This window comes from Hemicordylus capensis, chromosome 14 (genome assembly GCF_027244095.1).
Source record: "Hemicordylus capensis ecotype Gifberg chromosome 14, rHemCap1.1.pri, whole genome shotgun sequence".
In the NCBI taxonomy this organism is placed as follows: Eukaryota; Metazoa; Chordata; class Lepidosauria; order Squamata; family Cordylidae; genus Hemicordylus; species Hemicordylus capensis.
Window position 1 is genome coordinate 8,355,728 of NC_069670.1, and position 19,989 is coordinate 8,375,716.

A 19,989-nucleotide genomic window follows, 5' to 3' on the forward strand; every position below is an offset into this window, starting at 1 on the left:
TGAGGCCGCCGCTCCGTGGCAGAGCATCTGCTTGCATACAGAATGCCTCCCTGGCAGTATCTCCAGGTAGGTCTGGGAGAGACGCCTGCCGGAAACCATGGAGAGCTGCTGCCGGTCAGTGTAGACCACCCTGAGCTAGGTAGACCAAGAGTCGGACTCTGTCTTCCGGAGGGAGTTCCACTGGCCAACAGCTCTTCTAGCCAGCCAATTCTTCCTGATGTCCTGCCGGAATCTGCTTCCTTGCCCTTTCAACCCTTTAGTCCTGGCCCTGCCCTCAGGAGCAAGAGATAACTAGGTCTCTCTTTCCTCGATGGGGCGGCCCCTTCAGGGAGTTGAGGACGGCTCTCTTCTTTCCTCTTGGCCTTCTTTTCTCTCTCTGTACGCCTCTCTCTGTTAGGCCTGTGGCATTTAGTCAATTAATCCGTCCGATTGGTTGATTAAAAGCACCTTGATTGCCCATCAGAGGGCAGATGTTAATGTTCTGAATGGTGATTAATACAAGTCCATATCAAAACTGCTGTCTTGGGAAGAGCGTCTCCCTTCTCTGAGAGAAAGGAGGATGCCTCCTCTAAGATGCCTCTCATCAGCTGAAGACAAAGAGAAGTATTTTTTCCTGTCGAATGATTCTTCCTCTGATGTAAACTGATGCAGGTTTCATCAGTAACATTAATTAATGGGGTAATTGCCTAAAACTCCTATGATTGATCAGCCAAGATGTTTTTCATCCTGCCGTGACCCTTGTATGTATTCCATAGATGCCTCTTTCTGTCAAACATGCAAAGCAATTTCCCCCCAAAGCCCCCCCACCCCAGTCATATCGTTAAAGCCCCGTAAACCCCCAAAGCGCCTTCTCCAAACAATGCCGTTTAAAAATAGAGCAAAGGCACAAATGGGGAATGCTAGCGGCTAGGAAAAGCTCCCTGGAAAAACTTATCTGCGAGGCGGACGTAATTACCCGCTCTGAGAATCTGCCCTGCGAGAGAAGGTGGGGGCGGACCCGGCTGTGTGGCAGTCCAGACGAGCCAGTTTTTCTGCCCCGGTTCTAATTAGAGGCTGCGCGGCTGAGCTGCCGGTTGCTTCACTGACCTTGTCAGGTTCCCGGCCCGGCCCCTTTTTATTTTTAAAAGTCCTTGTTCAAAGGCAGGGCTGTTCCGGGCTGCTTCAGAAATGTGGCCCGAATCCCTGCTTGAAATGTCTCGCTGATTGCGTTAATGAGTGCCTGCCGAGGGGGGGGCTGGGGTGGCTCTAATTGGCTGCGGAGACACCCTGGCCTGGAGATGGGAACTCGGAGGTGGCGGCGGCAGCGGCGGCCTCGTGTGGCTCTCCTCGTGGTCTGGAGGAGAGGATTTTTTATTGGGGGGGGCGCTTTTCCTGTTGGGTGAGGCTCAAGCCTCACCCACTCCAGTTCTCCCACTGCCGTCATTACAGGAGGTTAGGGATTTCCCGCCCCGCTCAATTGCCTGCAGCCACCTGGGAGGAGGGGGGCTCCGTAAGAGGGAGAGAGAGCGGCTTCCTCTTCGTCGGGCTCCGGGAGACCTGGAGGGGCCCCCTTGGCCTGTGCTGAGGATGGAAGGCCCCACCATGTCCGGGGGTGGGGGTGGGAGGGGGGGCTGCAGTCAGGGAGGGGCTGGACCGTCTTGCCCAGCAGGGAGCCAGGGGAGGGACTCTGGAGCATGCGCCCTCTCTGCTGGGGGACCAGTGCGCCTGGTGACTCTTGATGGCGAGAGAGAGAGAGAAGAGGGGGTCGGGTTGCCCATCGGCCTCAGCTCTCAGTGGCCTTGGATGGCCCTGACCCTGGGCCTGCAGTGGCCCACCTGGGCCATGGCTTGCTTATTCCTTTCCTTTCCTTTCATTTCTAAACCGCCCCATCCAGAGACTCTGGGCGGTGTACAACAACTTTTTAAAAAGACATAAAAACACACAATTCAAAGCACAGTGCTAAAAACAATATAAAAACAATTCAACAGCCATTTAAACCATTTAAAACTAATTCAGACACTTAAAACAAAACAAACCACTTTACAAGCCTTGGAAGGCCAGGCCAAACAAATAGGTTCTCTTAGGGCTCTCTTAAAGGCCGACCGCGAGCCTAAACGGCGGAGATCTGCCGGGAGTGCATTCCACAGCCCAGGAGCAGCTCCAGAAAAGGCCCAGCTCCGAGTCGCCACCAGACGTACTGGTGGTAACTGGAGACGGACCTTGAGCTTCTTCAAAGCTTTGAGAAGTTTTAGAACCCCAAGAGGACTATGGGACGGCCGCCCTTTTGCCAGAAGAGTGGGAACGGGCAGCCCTTTGTCCGTGGAGACCCTCCCCGCCCCCGACCCTCCCCGCTGAGCGAAAAAGGCTGCACTTTGACCTTAACCCTTTGGGGGGTCAGGATAAGGAAAGGGGGAGCACACCGAGGGAGCCTGCTCTCCCCTGGCCACCGTTGCCCAAAGGCGCTGTGAGCATTCGTCCCCTGAGATGGCCCTGCTGGCCCCAATGTGGGGGCCTGGCTTGTGGGCTGCTTGGCTTGGAGGGTCTCCCCAAGCGGAGAAAGGTGGTCTCTGTCTGTTTCTTTGGCTGCAGCAACATTTAATCAACGAATCCGCTACATGGCCTGGTTTTCAAAATCCGCTTCAAAGGGGCCGTGCTGCGTTGGGCAGCAGCTTTTATTTGCCTGTCTGAAGAGCAAGGGCATCCCCGGGCCTTTTTTCCAGGGGTGGGGGCAACACCTGCGATCCTATACGCACTTACCTGGGAGCACCCCCCTCCCTTGGATTCGATGGTGCTGGCTCAATCTGCCCTCCCTTGCTCTCCCCCCCCCGCCCCAGACAAAGAGGCGGCCCCACACAGGAGGGCATATGCTGCTGCTACTGCCGCCTGCTGGCTTCACAAATCCATTCATTCAATTGATTGATTGATTGATTGATTTCTATATCGCCCTTCCAAAAATGGCTCAGGGCGGTTTACACAGAGAAATAACAAACAAATAAATAAGATGGCTCCCTGTCCCCAAAGGGCTCACAGTCTAAAAAGAAACACCAGAGAGACCCCAGCAACAGCCACTGGAAGGGTGCTGTGCTGGGGGTGGAGAGGGCCAGTTGCTCTCCCCCTGCTCAATACAGAGAATCGCCACGTTCAAAGGTGCCTCTTTGCTAAGTTAGCAGCGGTCAGACTTAAACACAGAAAGAATCCTCCGTGATCCAGAACACTTCCTTTTACTCCTTCCAACTTTATTCTGAGCATAAGGCTGCCTTGAGTTCAGTTCTGTGCAGGAAAAGCAGGATATAAATTAGTGCAACCTTAAATTAACTTGTATTACTATAATTATATAGTAATATAATAAAAAATTAAATGTTATAAATTAATAAAATACACTGAGGACCAGTGTGGTGTAGTGGTTAGAGTGCTGGACTAGGACAGGGGAGACCTGAGTTCAAATCCCCGTTCAGCTATGGAACGCACTGGGTGACTCTGGGCCAGTCACGGAACTCTCAGCCTAACCTACCTCACAGGGTTGGTGTGAGGACAAAAATAACCATGCACATTGTTCTAGGCTCCTTGAAGGAAAAGCAAGATATAAATGTTAAAATAAAATTGACATGCAAAGTGTATCTTCCTTGCATTGGGTGACTGCGCTATCTTTAAAAATTCTACGCCACTTTCCCCAATATGCATTCAAAGTGGCTTGCACCAACGGAGAGCAAAAAAACATTTAAAATGTTTTTAAAATCCGTGAAGCTGACGAGGATATACCAAAGACCAGCCTGTTGGGAGATTCCCGCTAAGGCAGAGGTTCTCGAGCTTGGGTCCCCAGAGGCTGTTGGACTACAGCTCCCATCAGCGCCAGCCACAATGCCTTTGGGATGATGGGATCTGTAGTCCAACGGCATTCAGGGACCCAAGTTTGGGGACAACCATTCTGACGGGAGATTCCAAAGGCCAGGTGAAAAAGGGAAGGCGTTATGGCCGCCTTGCAGCCAAGCGAAGGAAGGGTGAGAGATGGGCTATCGGGCGGGCTGCTGCAGCCCATCAGGCTCTGGGGACTGGGGCACCCTGTGGGTCGGTGGCTGGAGAACCCAAGGGAAGAAGGGGACACCATGTCACGGCCTCTCACTCAGCTCCTGAAATGCTGCCCCTGTCAATCAGAGGCCCAGGCAACTCCCCCCCTGCCCCCCCCCCCGCCGCCCGGCTTCTGTCCTCTCCCCCAAGCAGCCCCCGTGTCAGCTGCTGCGAGCGGCTGTTCCAGCCTGTAGCTTGGCGGGGCCCTGAATGTCAGCATTGACGTCACCCAGCATTCCCCTCATTCCAGGAAACAGGAGCAGGGAAGCAGGAGGGGAGCCGGGGCGGGGGGGCAGCGGAGACCTTGTGGAGCAGCCCACAGAAACAGAAGGGGGACCTCTCCCCCTGGGCTGGGCTGGGCCAGTTGCTCGACCCTCTGCAAGAGAAGAGAGTCCCCCCTTTCCAAGGTGCCTCTTGCTTCCCCAGCTGTGTGCCGAAAGAGGGCCTGAAGAGGGGTCCCTGCCCCAAGGGGCTCCCACTCGCAAAAGGAACACAAGGAGAGGGAGGGAGGGAGCGTACTAGTTTGGGCTGCAGAGTGTGGCCGTGTCAGTCAAAAGCAGCAAAGCTCAGTGCTGACTTGATGGCGTCAATTACGGGCCGATGTTTTGCTACTCGGGGCTGAACGTTTACCATCCCAGCAAACGAACCGTAACAATTCTGCAAAAAAGCAGAGCTCTGGGATAATATTTACAGGCAACTCTGCAAAACAGACCAGCCCCCAACACTTCCTCCAGGTTGGTCTCCCAACCACCTGCCAGGGATGCTGCCGCAGATTCCCGCACGGAGCAGGGGCTCCTCTAGAAGACCTCTGGGGTCCCTTCCCACTTGGAGTCCTTCCAAGCCTCTAAGAGCGCCGCCAGGTGTAGCTGTGCGGTCGGTGGGGTGAGAGAGGCGGGGGCCCTGCTGCTGAAGGCGAGCACCCCGTTTATTAGGACCAGATCGGCCCAGTGCCGAGCAAGCGTACAGTACGGCCGCCTGCTTCTGGCCGGCCTCCGGGATGCCTCCGCTTCGGACACCGAGCCCCTCCGGCTTCTCTCCCCCCAGGGAACGGCTACGTCAGCGCCAGGGCCTCTCCGGGCCTCCTCCCGGTCTCCAACGGCAACAGCTTGGGCAAGGTCATCCCGGCGAAATCGCCGCCGCCCCCCCACAGCGCTCAGCTGGCCGCCAACAGCCGCAAGCCGGACCTGCGCGTCATTACCTCACCCAGCGGCAAGGGGCTGATGCATCACTTGGTGAGTCCCCGCGGGGAGGGCCAGGATGGGGCCGCCCTTCTCCCCCCCTCCCCCCCCCCCACAGGAGGCTTGTGGGCCGATCTCTCCCCCCCACCTCCCTGGCCTCCTTGTGGGCGCAGAGCCTGCACCGCCGGGCCGGATTCGCCAGGAGAAGCGTCCCACCCCCAAGGAGGGTTGCTGGCTGCGCTCCCGTGGGGGTGGCCGAGGAGCGGAGGCCGGGAGCTGGACGGTGTGCCCGGAGGAGCGTGCCCAGGGGCCCCGATCCCCAGCTGGGCTTGGCAGGCGAGGGAGCTCCCCGCCTTCGGCCTCGTGGCACGTGGCAGGCTCACTCCATCCTCACCAGCTGGGAGTGCGGCCAGTTCCCCCACCTGGGGGAGGTCGCATCTCCTCCCCGAGTGCCAGTCGGGTGGATTGCCCCAAGGCGAATCCCACCCTGCTGCCGCCCAGGAGGTTGTAATCGAGGGCATCCGTTATGTGCTGGGCAAACGTTTAGGCTGACTGAGCAGACCTCTCAGATCCGCTCTCCCAGATAAGTGTGCCGAACAGGTCACCTGCCCGAATCAAAAAAAGCCTGACTCCTCTAAGGGGTTTAGTTGGTGAATTGGTTGGCTTTGAAATTAAATCTGCATACGCTGGCTTGTAGAATGGCTCCAAACAAGAAAGCTTGCCTTGTTTGTGGGAGCTGGCATAGGAGAGTGGGTGACAGCTTGAGCTACAGATTGCAGGTAATATGGGAATAATCAGACTCCGTTGTGAGGATCACCAGATAATTCCTGAGAGGTGTGTGGGGAAAGTAGAACAGGAATATTATTGTTTTTAGATGGGTGTGGTTTGCTGTGAGAATAACCTTAGGAAGAATGGGGATGCCTGCACGGGAGGGAATGCCTCTTCCTGCACAGGAGGGAATGCCTCTCATTAGAAGAGGTGTTCTGTCCTCTCTCATGCAGGAGGGAATACCTCTTCTGAGGTGGCACTTGAACAGTTCCACAGCACAAGCCCTTGAATTTCTGACACCCCCTCTTCAGGGAGCGGACATGTTAGCCCCACATTCAAACAGTATCCACATTCAGGGCCGAACTTAATCACTTCCCTTGATTTCATTTCTCTTCTGCACCCAGACGGAGGAGCACATGGATCTGGTGAGTTTCCCCCGAGTGTGTCTGTGGGTGTCTGTGTGTTTGTGCTTCTGTTTGAATTTCTTTTGTCCCCTTTAACAGCATTCTTCTTGGTGGGGTGAGACAGGTCTGCTCCCTGGAAATGGGGGGGGGGTTTGCTGGAGGAGGATGAAACTTTTTAAAATCCAGGCTAAATGTGCCCCAATGCGGCCAGGAGGTGGGTTGCCAACTTGCCCTCTCCCAACTGGATGCCAGAGGAAGAGAACTGGCCTGGTAGTAGCCAGCCTGACTGGTCCCCTGAGCTAAGCAGGGTCTGCCCTGGTTGCATATGAAAGGGAGACTAGGAGTGTCAGCACCGTAAGATCTCCCCCTTCTTTGGGGATAATGGAGCCGCTCTGGGAAGAGCAGCTAGGAGGTTCCGAGTCCCCTCCCTGGCAGCAGCATCTCCAAGATCGGGCTGAGAGAGACTCCTGCCTGCAACCTGGGAGAAGCCACTGCCAGTCTGTGAAGACAATACTGAGCTAGATAGACCAATGGTCTGACTCAGTATACGGCAGCTTCCTCTGTTCCTATGTTCCAGTGGAGCCGCGGCATAGATATTGTGTGCCCCACAGGTGAGGGGTGGGGGCCAGGGAGAGTTCCTTGTCCTTGGCAGGCAGCCCCCGTCCGCTCTCCTGGCTGGGAAGGAGGCCAAGACGGGCCTGGTCGCCACTGCCCTGCCCCTCCCTCTTGCTGTCGCCAGACTGCATGGACTCAAGGCGGGGGGTGGGTGGGCTGGGGGGGGGTTGCCTCCCACATGGCTCTGCATGCCCCCCTCCCCTGCGGTTTCCTCTCTGCCCCCACCTGCCCTCCTCCTTGCCCTGCTTTGCTCATCTGCCTGCCCCCCCCCCCCGTTGGTGTGAATTCTGTGCACGGAACAAGGAGAGGAGCTTCAGGCGGAGAAGTGCCGAGAAAGAAATGCTGTCTGCAAAAAGAATGAGAAGAGGAGGGGCTTGTAGGGTGTGTGTGTGTGTGTGTGTGTGTGTGTGTGCACATGCGCATGTCTGCCTGTGTGCGCATGTGTTGCAAGCACAGGGGAGGCCAGAGACGAGAGACCCCAGCCATGCCAAGCCAGAGGTCAAGGGCTGCTTTGCTGTTCCTGCCTGGATGACGGAGGGCTGCCTGGTGTGTGTGTGTCTGTGTGTCTGTGTGTGTGGGGGGGACAGGGCACCCCCCCATCAAACGGTGCAGACACCATGTTGTGTGGCCCCCACGTGGACGCGCACCATAGACACGGCCCGTGTCTGTCCCTCGTCCCGTCCGAGGCAGAGGCCCGGAAGCTGGTTGCGTTTTCCTCCCCTGCCGAATCGGGGCTTGGGACCGTGTGTCGGAGGGGGGGGCCAGGCCCCCCTGCCCAGAGCTCCCCCGATGACCCCCCTCTCCCTTCTCTCTGGGTCTCTCTCTTCCCCCCGCAGAACACACAGAGGCTTGTGGTCTCTCAAGCGACTCACGCGCTGACCACGCCGGTGGTTTCGGTGGCCACCCCGAGCCTCCTCACGCAGGGCCTGCCCTTCTCCGCGATGCCCACGGCCTACAGCACAGGTACAGACACACCGCGAGGGCCCCCCTCCCCGCTTCCGCCCAAACCCCGGGGGCCTGGCTACATGGCACGGCACCCGTGGGCTGCTCAGGGCTCTCCGTGGGAGGAGGGCTGGGCTTGTGGCAGCGAGCACGGATCGCGTCCCCCTTTGCTAAGCAGGGTCCACCCTGGTTTGCATTTGGATGGGAGACTGGCGTGTGAGCCCTGCGAGGTGGGGAATCCGCTCTGGGCAGAGCGTGCAGGAGGTTCCCCGTTCCCCCCCCGGCAGCACCTCCAGACAGACCCTCCTGCCCGTGGCCAGCGTCTCGGGGGGTGCCAGGGACGGGACTTGGCCCCCGATGCAGGCAAGCAGGCCGGTTTTTCCAAGGGAACCCAGCGCTGTCTGGCTGCTGCCAACCTCTGGGCCGCTTTTCTGAGCTAGAGGCCTCCAGCCGGGCCCTCCCTGGGTTGTCAAGCGCCGGGCTGGATCTCGCTGGCCTTGGCGCCCTCGACGTGGCTCTGGCCGGTTCCTGCCCCACTCCTGGGGGGCGGGCCCGCACATTTCCCAGGGACCGGAGCAGCTGCTCCGCCTTGGCTCTCCAGCGGGTTTCGACAGCTGAAGGAGGGTCGGGTGGGGTGGGGGGTGACAGAAACTGGAGACACCCAAAGGAGGAATGGGCTGGGCTGGGGCCGGGCGGCTGCAGGACCCGCCAACTATTTGGGGCGCCTTGTGCTCACCTCCAGCCCGGAGGGAGCCGGCCACGGCGGAGCCGCCTGGAGGGAGGAACCGGGTTGGACTCGGGAGGCTCCGGCGGGGGCCGGCGGGGGGGTGGGGGGTGGATGTCTCCCCTTCCCTGCCTTGGAAGCTCAGCGTGGGGGGCGGGGGGGGGGCCCCTGGGAACCAGCGGTTTGGGGAGCGCCGGAGAAGCTTGCTGGGTGTCCTGGAAGGGGTTGGGTGTGGAGGCTGATGAGGAGGCAGGAGGCAGCGCGGATGGGGGCCCGAGCTGAGCCGGCTGGGCGTGCGGCTGTCCCGAGAGCAGAGAGCAATGCGGAAAAACAGGCTCCTGCCTTTTATCGTCCCCCCCCCCCCCGCTGGAATCCTGTCACTTTGTCAGAGGCTTTGGGAAGGGCCCCCCCCCACTCCACACCCCCCCCACACACACAAGAAGTCTGGGCCAGTCCCTTCTCTCTCCGCCTCACCTACTTCACAGGGTTGTTGTGAGGAGAAACCTAAGTCTGTAGTACACCGCTCTGGGCTCCTGGGAGGAAGAGCGGGATAGAACATGTAAAAAAATTAAAATAAAATAAAAAGTCTGTGGCCTTCCTGAAGCCCCCTGGCTGGCCACGGTCAGGATCCCAACGCCAGGCTGCCAGGCCCTCTGATCTGATCCAGAAGCGCGCCTTGAGGCTTCCTGCTGTGAGCCGGTGGGGTGGACTAGAAGACCTTTAAGGAGCCTTCCAGCTCCGGCACTCGATGGTTCTGTGCTTCCGTTTCTAGACGGCCTGTTCAGTGTGGGGCAGTGAGCCCATCAGACGAGCCCTGCCGGGTCAGGCCCGAGGAGGCCGGTCTTGTCCAGCCTCCTGTCTCCCAGAGTGGCCCACCAGGGGCCTGCGAGAGGAAGGTGATGCCCTCTCTCCTCCTGCGGTGGCCGCCCTGCCTCTGGGGCTGGAGGTGGCCTCTTGCCCACGGCCCCCAGCCCCGCAGCCATGGATAGCCCTGCCCTCCATGGATTTGTCCGGGCCCCTTCTCCAGCCCCCCAAGCCAGCGGCCATCAGCACCTCGCTGTCAGCGTCCTGTGCGGGCTGGATTGGGCCACGCCGTGGTTCCCTCTGGGTGCCAAATCCTGGCAGAGGCCGGCTCTGGGAGGAGATCTCCGAAGGGGCACCTTCCCGTCCCCCTCTCCCTGCCTGCCTGCCTGCCTGCGGTGCCTGGCCGCCCTGGGTCCCTCCCTGGGGAGCTCTTTGCTCTGGTCCCTTGTTCTTCCCTTTCTGGGGAGAAGGGACCGGGATCTGGGCCCGGGTGGATCTCACAGGCCGTGGAACCCTGGAGGGCGGCTCCCGGGTCCCGGAGTCCCAGAGTCCTGAGGGGAGCCGTTTCGGCGCTGGGGCCCGGCCTGCCTCCGGCCGTGACCTCGTTGGCTGCCTGCTTTGCAGGGAGTGCTTGCCAGCGCCCCCCCCCCCCCGCCAAGTGCCAGCCTCCGAGGAAGCCGTTGTCATGTAGCCTCCCGAGGGGGCTCTGGGGGGGCGTGGCGTCCACCGGGGAGGGCCTCGGTTTTCCTAGGGGGACCCCCCTCTTGGGAATGATGCTGTGTGGAGACATTGTGTTGATTGGGGGGGGGAATGGCCAGGTTGCCCACTGGGTGGAACACCCCCACACACACACACAAGAGGGGTCCAGAGGGGCCGCCTCTCTCCCCCCCAAGGCAAAGCCAAGCAGCTCTGGCTGTAGTGCCTGCTGGCCGTGAGCGCGGACCTCTCGCCCCATCTAGTGGCCTGCCTGTCTCTAAACCTCGACTGGGCCCCCTCCCTGGGACGGCAGTTGCGTTCCTAGCGCCTGGCTGACTGGGCCTAAGGCCGGAGGTCTCTCTGGCCCAGCTCCCTGTTCCCCACGGTAGCCCACAGGTGTCTCCGGGAAGCCACGCAACTCCAGGAAGGGCCCCTCTCCTGCCACTGGGATCCGGAGGCGTCCTGCCTCTGACCAGGGAGGTCGCCTGCAGCCATCGGGGTCCCCCATGAATTTGTCTAATGCCGCTCAAAGCCATCCAAGCGGGTGGCCGTCCGCACATCCCGTGGCAGAGAGTTCCACAGATTAATTGTGCACTGCGTGGGTGGGGGGGTGGGGGAGAGTCCTTCTTCCCTTGGTTGCCCCTCGGTTTCCTGGCCACCGGTTGGTTCCCTGGTGCTTCCAGCGGCTGACCTGCTTCCCGTCTCTCCCGCCTTTCTTGCCAGACTATCAGCTGACCAGCACCGAGCTCTCCTCCCTCCCGGCGTTCAGCTCGCCCACGGGGCTCTCTCTGGGCAACCTCTCTGCTTGGCAGCAGCAGCCCCTGCAGCAGCAACAACAACAGCAACAACAGCAGCAGCAGCAGCAGCAACAGCAGCAGCAGCAGCAGCACCTGGTCCCCGTATCGCTCAGTAATTTAATGTAAGTACAGCGTGGCGGCGGCGGCTGCGTTGCTGGGGCCAAACCGGGGAGTCCCCGCCCCGGGACACCGTGCGAATCAGACGGCTTTGCCTGGAGTCTCGTGGCTCGCCACCAGTGGTCCTCCCGATCTGGCTGCACTACAACTCCCATCACCCCCTCCCCCCGCCACAATCCACGGTGGGAGGTGTGGCTCGGCAACAACTGGAGGGCCACTGGCGGGGAACCCCGGATTTAGACCAGCCTGTGGAGCAGCCGGAGGAGGGCCCCAGCTAGAGGGCCTCCCTGGGGTGGCTTGGTGGCCGTTTCGGTTCGGGGCACTTTGGGGGGGGGGAAGGGGAAGGCGGAGTCCAGACTGAAAAGGGGGCCCCATTCTGCCATTGGGGCTGTGACGCCTCTCTGGCCCCGGAGCCCTGCAGGTCACTTGGGGGTCACTTGGGACCCCCACTCCTGGGGACGGCCCTGCTTCCCCTTCCACCAGCATGCGCTTCCTCCAGGGAGGGGTCGCCCCTTTGGAGGCAGTCCCGTGGCTCTCCTTGCCGTGGCTCGGACCCCCTTCCATCTGGCTGTCGCCTGGGCAAGCGCCACCCCAACCCACCATCTTGTCGCCTGATCGGCCGCCCTGGCTTTGTTCTTGGGCCCGATGCCTTCCGCCCGCCGTACCGAGGACGCTTTCATCAGGAGTCTGGGAATGGGGCCCTCCTGTTGCATGGACAGACTCCATGGAGGGAGAGGAACTCTCTTCCACGGAGGGAGGGGGGGCGCTCTTGTTGCCGCCGCCGCCCTATTCAGGGCCCGGCTTCTGCAGCTGGGCTCTTCCTGGGGCTTCTCCGGCCACCTTGGCAAGCAGACCCTAACCCTAACCGGCTTCCCTCGGCAGACAAGGCGGCCACCTGTCTCACGCCACCACCTTGACGGTCAACACCAACCCCAGCGTCAGCATCAAGTCGGAGCCCGTCTCGCCCAACCGGGAGCGCAACACGGCCACGCCGCTCTCCTCCTTCCCTCACCCGGCCCGGCATGAGCCCACGGGACGCTCGCCCGTCGACAGCCTCAGCAGCAACGCCAGCTCCTACGAGGGCAACGAGCGAGACGACCAGCCCCGGGGGGGCGACTTCGGATCCGCCCTCGGCCTGCTGAGGCCCACTGCCGAGACTGACGGGGAGAACCCGTCCGTCAAACGCATGCGCTTGGACGCCTGGGTGACATAGCCGCCCCCCCACCCCCCGGGGGCCCTGCTCCCTACTCCAGAGTCGCTTCCGGCTCTCACACGACGTGTGTGTGTGTGTGTCTGGGGGGGAGGCGGGGGTCAGGGGGAGCGAGGAGGGGGTTGGGGAGGGGGAGGCACGTGGGGGTGGGGGCGGGGCGGGGGCTTATTATAAACTGCCTGAGAAATAGCTTTAGGATTTTGTAGGCGTCCGTTCTAGCGACCTTATGCAGTACGTCAAAGGCTCTTGCGTGGCGGCGGCGGCATCGGAGGGTCGAACCCCGTGGCCAGGCAGCCAGACGCCCGTCCGTGGGAAGGCCGGCCCCGGGCTAGTCTGGAGGGAGGGCAGGGGAGGGCAGGGGGCCCGCGGTGGGGACGCTCCGGGTCCGGATTCCGAGAGCAGAAGAAGAGTGCCTTGGGGAGGGGAGGGGAGGGTGGCCGGGCCGAGCCAGGGGGCAGGCGCCTGGGGGTTTGGCCAGGGCTGCCAGGGGGCCGAGCAGTCTGACCCGCCAAGCTCGGTGCTCCGTTGGCCGGAAGGGCCAGGCTCTCAGGGGCAGGACCTGCTTCGCTCCTGGGGGGTGTCTGTCGGCGGGGGTGGGGGGGGCCGTGATTCTGGAGTGTGGCTGTCCGGGTCAGCAGTGGCTGGGGCCGAGCAGAGTAGCTTTAAGGAGCGGCGGGGGGGGGGGGGTTCTCTCCACTCCGGTGGTTCCCAACTGTTGGCTCGTCTGGGGACAGGGTTTGCTTTTTCGCTGGATGGAGACCGGAGGGGCGCCTGGTCCCTGTGCTGGGAGGGAACGGGGGGGGGGCTGTTCTCCGCTGGCCTTTGGCTCAGTGCCCCCCCCTCCGTTCTCCACTGGCCGGTCAAGGCTCAGGGACCAGGTTACACCGCCTGGGCGATGGGGGAGCTTCTGGGACCCTCAGGCTGCCTCAGGGATGGCTCCCCAGATCTGGTGGGGGGCAGAGAGTCGTGGGCACAGCCGACGTGGGGAGGGAGCCCGACAGTGCAAGGAGGAGCCGCGGTGGGAGAGGACCCCGCCCAGGGTGGCCAGTCAAGGTCTCCTGAGGCCGCCTGGCTTTTGCTAAGGGGGCACGCGGTGGGGGGGGGCTTTGAGAAAGCGTGACCGAGCTGAGGAGGTCAGGCGGAGAAGGGTGGGCTAGCCGGCCCTTCCCTTGGCGGCCGTCCTCTTGGAAGCACTTCCGAAACGGGTCAAGAGAGGGGGGGCTTGCAAGTGGGAGACGCGGGGGGGGGCGTGCAGTGACACGGCCTCTTCACCCCCGGGGGTGCTCTGCTTCGGGCCAACTCGTCAAGCCCCTTCCAGGCACCACTCGGCAGCGGCAGATCAGCCCGCTTGACGGGAAGGGCCCCCAGGGTGCCGCTCGCAGGGACTCGGCGTTTGCGTTGAAACCTCTGCTTGCCCCCGAGGTGGCTTTCCGGTTTTGCCAGGCCTGGTCCCCCCCCCTCCCCACCCACCCCCACCCCTGCGCGTGCATTTTTAAAGGCAGCTGGTTAATGGTTCAAGTTTTAATTGATTGAAGATGTATAAATATGGATCGGAGAGAAATCATTGCTCTATAAAGAAAGAAAAGTATATTTCCTTTGTGGAGACGAAGGGAGCATAAGGACCCAGGATGCGGCCTTCTCCCGAGTCAGGCCCTGGCTCTGTCTAGCTCAGGCTGGTCTGCTCTGACTGGCAGCGTCTCTCCCAGGTGGCAGGCCAGAGATGCTGCTGCTGCGGCCAGGGAGGGAACTGGGGACCCCCCGTCTGCCAAGGGCGGAGGCTCTGCCCCAGAGCCAACGCCCCACCCCCCGGCAACATCTGCAGGGGGCGGGTTGGCTTTTGTTTTTGATAATTGCTGGTATTAATTTTTTTTCATTGGCTGCCTGAGGAATCGAAGGTCATCTTTTGGGGTGGATCAAGATGTTGTTTTAATCAATTAAACTAACCAATTAATCGGCCCGGATCTTTTGGTGCGGAAAAGGGACACGTGCAAAGGTCCGCCGTTTCCCCCAGAGCTGACCAAGACGCCCTCCCCACTGCCCAGGCCTGTGCTCCAGTGCATAAGGGAAGCGAGCGTCACCGGGTGCCCCCTTTCCCCTCTTCACCCCCCACACACTCTCGTCCTCACCCTTCAGGGGCTCCTGCTTGCGTCCCCCCTTTCTGTCTCCGCACACTCATGTGGGACTTTGCCAAACGGGTCGCCCCTGTCTGTGCAGGACTCTTGAGAGTTCAAGGCACGCCAATCAAATGAGCTGGGACTGGCAAAGGCGTGGGGGGGGGGCGTGGGGGCTCACCCTTTTGCCCTCTCCTTCCCCACAGGAAAGTCTACACTGCCCCTCCGTGGGGAACAAAATAAAGGGAGGAGGTGGGTGTCGTTAGCTCAGGAATCTGGAACTGAAGGGCTGTTTGGGAGTTCCCGGCAGGGAATGGTGGGGCATCGGAGGAGGGAGGCCCATTTCCCCAGCGCGGGGAGCCTCGGGTTGGGTTTCGCACGGCTCCCTGCTGGCTCACGTCCATTCTCGGCAAGAGGGCCGGGGTCTCCGAGCCCTGCACGCGTGAGTCTCTGGCTCTCTTGACTGCGCCCTGGTGGGACAGGCGGGCGGGGGTCCTCTTGGGAGTCACTTGGGGCAGGGACCTGGCTGTGGGGTGGGAGGCTGCCACTCGCTGCCCAGTCACAGCCCCCTCCCCGCAGAGTAGGGTAGGGAGCGGGGCATTGCCAGGCCGAGACGGAGGGGGGGTGGGGGTGGGATCCACAGACCGCCTTCAGAGCAGGACGCGGCCCCCTTTGGGTGGGCCTGCCCTGCCTCTCTACCCGGGCTTCGGCGCAGCCCTTCCTTTGACAGCTGCAGCGAGGCCCTGCTGTGGGCTGTGTGTCTCTGGCATTCACACACCTCCCACCATGCGTTTGTCCCCGAGGGGGGGCCTTTCCGGGCCCTCCCAGAGCCAGACAAGCTCCCCTCTTCTGGCCCCCGCCCTCCGCACCCCGCACTTTGCACACCTTGGCATGGAAAGGTTTCTCCTCCGCCCTGCGGTTGGGTCGCTCCCTCTCCGGCTGTCCGGCACAGACACCCCGTCTCCCTGCTCCTGTGCTCCAAAGAGCCCGGCAGCGTCTGCTCCTGCGTGGAGCTTCCCGCAGCCCCCCTGGGGGTGGGAGCCCCGTGGCCCCCTCCTGTGCTCCTGCGCCCTTCTGCTCACCCACGTCTCGTGGCTTCCAGCTGGGCCGAGTGGGGAGCTTGGAAAAGAGACGCCGTGGCTGGGGGCAGGGAGAAGGGCCACCAGCCGGCTGGGAAAGGCAGCCGGGAATTCAGAGGCGAGTTGAGGCTTACCCCAATCCACTTTCCCCGGGCGGCATGTGAGATGCCCCACATCATCTGCATCCTTGTTTAGACAAGAGGCTCTTTGTTGTGCATCTTTTCCATCTGGGTTATTGTGATCCATTGTTTCACCCTGGGACTGTATCATTCTCCCCTTCCTCTTCCTCCTCCTCCTCCTCCTCCTCCTCATTTTTGAAAGACAAGCAGAAGAATGACAATCTACGAAATCAACACCCATGTTTGTATTTCTATAAATATATTTCTCGAGATCTTTTAATTTTATTTCTCGTGTTCATCCGTACTGTTGACAGTTACATTGTGTATAATTTTTTTTTTAATTTGGGAAGAAAAAATTTTTTGGCGTTTGTATAGGGTTTTAGTTTTAAAAAGTTATCTATATATAAATATAAATATATATATTATATATATTTTCCATTTTTAAAAGGGGGTGTTGCAAAGAAACACAAAATTGCACGATTTAAAAAAAATGACTTTAGTTGAAAATGCTGCAGTTTTTAGAGATGTGGGGGGGAAATGGAGCTTATTTATTCTCAAAGGCTACAAAAAAGTGTACAATGCATGAAGAGAAAAAAGCATTTGCAAAAAAGACAAAAAAAGACAAAAAAGTGTAACCTGAACAAAGTGTAGCGTTTTAAACAGAAAAAAAAACACCCAAAAAAATTTAAACAAGACAAATGGCTTAATATATTGTGTTTTGGCTGGTTCGCTTTTGGTTTTTAAATGTTTCCTTTTTTTTTCTTTGAGAATGAAATCCAATAGTGTATATTTTCATATAAGAAGTATGCACTGATATGTTTAAAAAAATGATATATTACTTTCTAAAAGCGTGGTTACTTAACCAAAGTCTGTTTCTGCTCTTTTCCTTAAACAAAGAAAAAGAAGAAAACACATCTGGCTCCTCGGAGACATATATTTGGGGGTTTAAATATGGAGGTGGCCTGCAATAGCTGCCTTATTTATTGATATTTATTATGATTATTATTAATTATGATGATTATTAAACTGACTCGCCCTTATGGTGGGCTGAGGTTTGCAAATGGAGCCGCAGCGCCCCCTGGAGGTGTGTGTTTCTGCTGCCGCCGCCACCGCCACGAATCTGCTCCTGGATGCACACAGGGCTGGTGAGCGCACCTCTTGGAGTCCTCACAGGGCCTCCCTCCCCGTCCCCAAGCCAGGGAGCCCCAGCAAGCCACAACCTGGACTAGGAGCAGTGAAACATTCTCTCCTTCCCTCCAGCAAGGATGGGTCTGGATTTGAACCCAGGCCTCCGCCGACCTAGCCCAGCACTCTGCTCACGCCTCCATGCCGCCACGGTCATGTCCCACGAGGCCAAAAGGCTTCTCACACCTGGCTCCCCGGATGGCGTCAGACACTCACTCCACACCATGCACCTGAGCAATAGGCCGTTTCCCCCACCTCTGGCAGAGCTGTGGCTGATGGGAGTTGTAGTCCAAGAACATCGGGACCCAAGGCTGAGGACAGGCCTCTTTTGAAACATGAGGATCAGGAGCGGGGGTGGGGGGTGGGGTGGCCACTCCGTGGGGGCGCCTTGGCTTGCAGAGAGAGATCAGCCCCCACTTCCCCGCTGCCAGCCAGAGGAGGAGAGGCACACACACAGATCGGGGCTGGCCATTCTCGGCAGCCGGAGGTGGATCTTTGCCCAGCCTTGGTAACCAGCTGGGATCTAAGAGGGTCACACCCCCTGCTCTGTGCACCACGCAGCCCTCTCCAGCCCCTGCCATCCAAATCCTTCGTGCCCTCCTCCCCACTCCCTCACTCGGCAGCAGCCAGGGCCGCTTGATCTCCCAAACGGACCAGGACCAGGAGCCGGTTCTCGGTGAGGCTAGACCCAGGGCCCTCTTGCAGTTCCTCAGAGGCATGTCGGCCACAGCCAGCTGGGAGAGCGACGGGGCTCCCGTGGCCTGGCTGGGTGGCCCTCCCCGTGGCCTTGGGAATGGCTTTGATCCAAAGCTCCTCCCTTGGAGATTCTAGGCTTTGCTGAGCCCCACAAGCGAGGCCGGCCCAACCTGCACAAGCTCCCTGTCTCACATCACTGGTCGTCACCGGAGGCCTTGGAAGAACGGCATAAAGATCGGGAAAGCTCCCACAGGTCGCCTCTGCCATATTCTGAGATATTTAGGGGAACTCTGTGTGTGTGTGTGCGTGCCTCCTTTGACCCCTTCAGAGTGGCAGGCGATGGGCCTTCTCCTGGAAGCAGCCAAGCAGTGTCGGGACTGCAGGTGGAAGGAAGTTCACGCGGGTGATGCTCCACCCTAGCCGCCGCCCCCCTGGGCAATCCTTGCAGAGAGAAAGCTCGCGCCACGCTGCCCTGTTGGTGTCCTGCAGGTGGGCGATTTGTGGCAGAGGAGCCCAGAGCGGTGTACTACATACTTGAGTTTCTCTTTCACAACAACCCTGTGAAGTAGGTTAGGCTGAGAGAGAAGTGACTGGCCCAGAGTCACCCTGCTAGTTTTATGTCTGAATGGGGATTTGAACTCGGGTCTCCCCGGTCCTAGTCCAGCACTCTAACTACTACACCACACTGGCTCAATGGGTCAAATGGGTCATATGGGTCCAATGGGTCATATGGGTCAAATGGGACAATTGGTCATATGGGTCACTAGGTCCAATGGGTCAAATGGGTCAATTATTTTACATTTATATCCCGCTCTTCCTCCAAGGAGCCCAGAGCGGTGTACTACATCCTTGAGTTTCTCTTTCACAACAACCCTGTGAAGTAGGCGAGGCTGAGAGAGAAGTGACTGGCCCAGAGTCACCCAGCTAGTTTCATGGCTGAATGGAGATTGGAACTCGGGTCTCCCCGGTCCTAGTCCAGCACTCTAACCACTACACCACACTGGCTCAATGGGTCATATGGGTCAGTGGGTCATATGGGACAATGGGTCATATGGGTCAAATGGGTCATATGGGTCATATGGGTTAATGGGTCAAATGGGACAATGGGTCATATGGGTCAAATGGGTCAATTATTTTACATTTCTATCCCGCTCTTCCTCCAAGGAGCCCAGAGCGGTGTACTACATACTTGAGTATCTCTTTCACAACAACCCTGTGAAGTAGGTTAGGCGGAGAGAGAAGTGACTGGCCCAGAGTCACCCAGCTAGTTTCATGGCTGAATGGGGATTTGAACTCGGGTCTCCCCGGTCCTAGTCCAGCACTCTAACTACTACACCACACTGGCTCAATGGGTCATATGGGTCAATGGGTCATATGGGTCAAATGGGACAATGGGTCATATGGGTCATATGGGTCAATGGGACAATGGGTCATATGGTCAAATGGGCCACTGGGTCAAATGGGTCAATTATTTTACATTTATATCCAGCTCTTCCTCCAAGGAGCCCAGAGCGGTGTACTACATACTTGAGTTTCTCTTTCACAACAATCCTGTGAAGTAGGTTAGGCGGAGAGAGAAGTGATTGGCCCAGAGTCACCCAGCTAGTTTCATGGCTGAATGGGGATTTGAACTCGGGTCTCCCCGGTCCTAGTCCAGCACTCTAACTACTACACCACACTGGCTCAATGGGTCATATGGGTCAAATGGGTCCAATGGGTCAATGGGTCATATGGGTCAAATGGGACAATTGGTCATATGGGTCACTAGGTCCAATGGGTCAAATGGGTCAATTATTTTACATTTATATCCCGCTCTTCCTCCAAGGAGCCCAGAGCGGTGTACTACATACTTGAGTTTCTCTTTCACAACAACCCTGTGAAGTAGGCGAGGCTGAGAGAGAAGTGACTGGCCCAGAGTCACCCAGCTAGTTTCATGGCTGAATGGAGATTGGAACTCGGGTCTCCCCGGTCCTAGTCCAGCACTCTAACCACTACACCACACTGGCTCAATGGGTCATATGGGTCAGTGGGTCATATGGGTCAAATGGGACAATGGGTCATATGGGTCAGTGGGTCATATGGGTCAAATGGGTCATATGGGTCAATGGGTCACATGGGACAATGGGTCATATGGGTCAAATGGGTCAATTATTTTACATTTCTATCCCGCTCTTCCTCCAAGGAGCCCAGAGCGGTGTACTACATACTTGAGTATCTCTTTCACAACAACCCTGTGAAGTAGGTTAGGCGGAGAGAGAAGTGACTGGCCCAGAGTCACCCAGCTAGTTTCATGGCTGAATGGGGATTTGAACTCGGGTCTCCCCGGTCCTAGTCCAGCACTCTAACTACTACACCACACTGGCTCAATGGGTCATATGGGTCAATGGGTCATATGGGTCAAATGGGACAATGGGTCATATGGGTCAATGGGTCATATGGGTCAATGGGACAATGGGTCATATGGTCAAATGGGTCACTGGGTCAAATGGGCCAATTATTT

At 58.7% G+C, this 19,989-nt stretch overlaps 1 protein-coding gene across 5 annotated transcripts in view; it reads left to right on the forward strand.

Annotated features, from left to right (window-relative positions):
- Positions 1–12,401, forward strand: part of MEF2D (myocyte enhancer factor 2D) — an 89,939-nt gene extending 77,538 nt beyond the window's left edge. For 3 of the 5 annotated variants that reach the window (XM_053277873.1, XM_053277874.1, XM_053277872.1), the window contains 4 exons: positions 5,089–5,276; positions 7,846–7,972; positions 10,899–11,094; positions 11,972–12,401. In XM_053277873.1, the coding sequence (XP_053133848.1) occupies positions 5,089–5,276; positions 7,846–7,972; positions 10,899–11,094; positions 11,972–12,302 (842 nt within the window). In that variant the 3' untranslated portion in view covers positions 12,303–12,401. Of the gene's footprint in view, positions 1–5,088; positions 5,277–6,394; positions 6,416–7,845; positions 7,973–10,898; positions 11,095–11,971 lie in introns of all 5 variants that reach the window. The other 2 variants (XM_053277870.1, XM_053277869.1) reach the window with 1 other exon arrangement.
- The last annotated feature ends 7,588 nt before the right edge of the window (positions 12,402–19,989 follow it).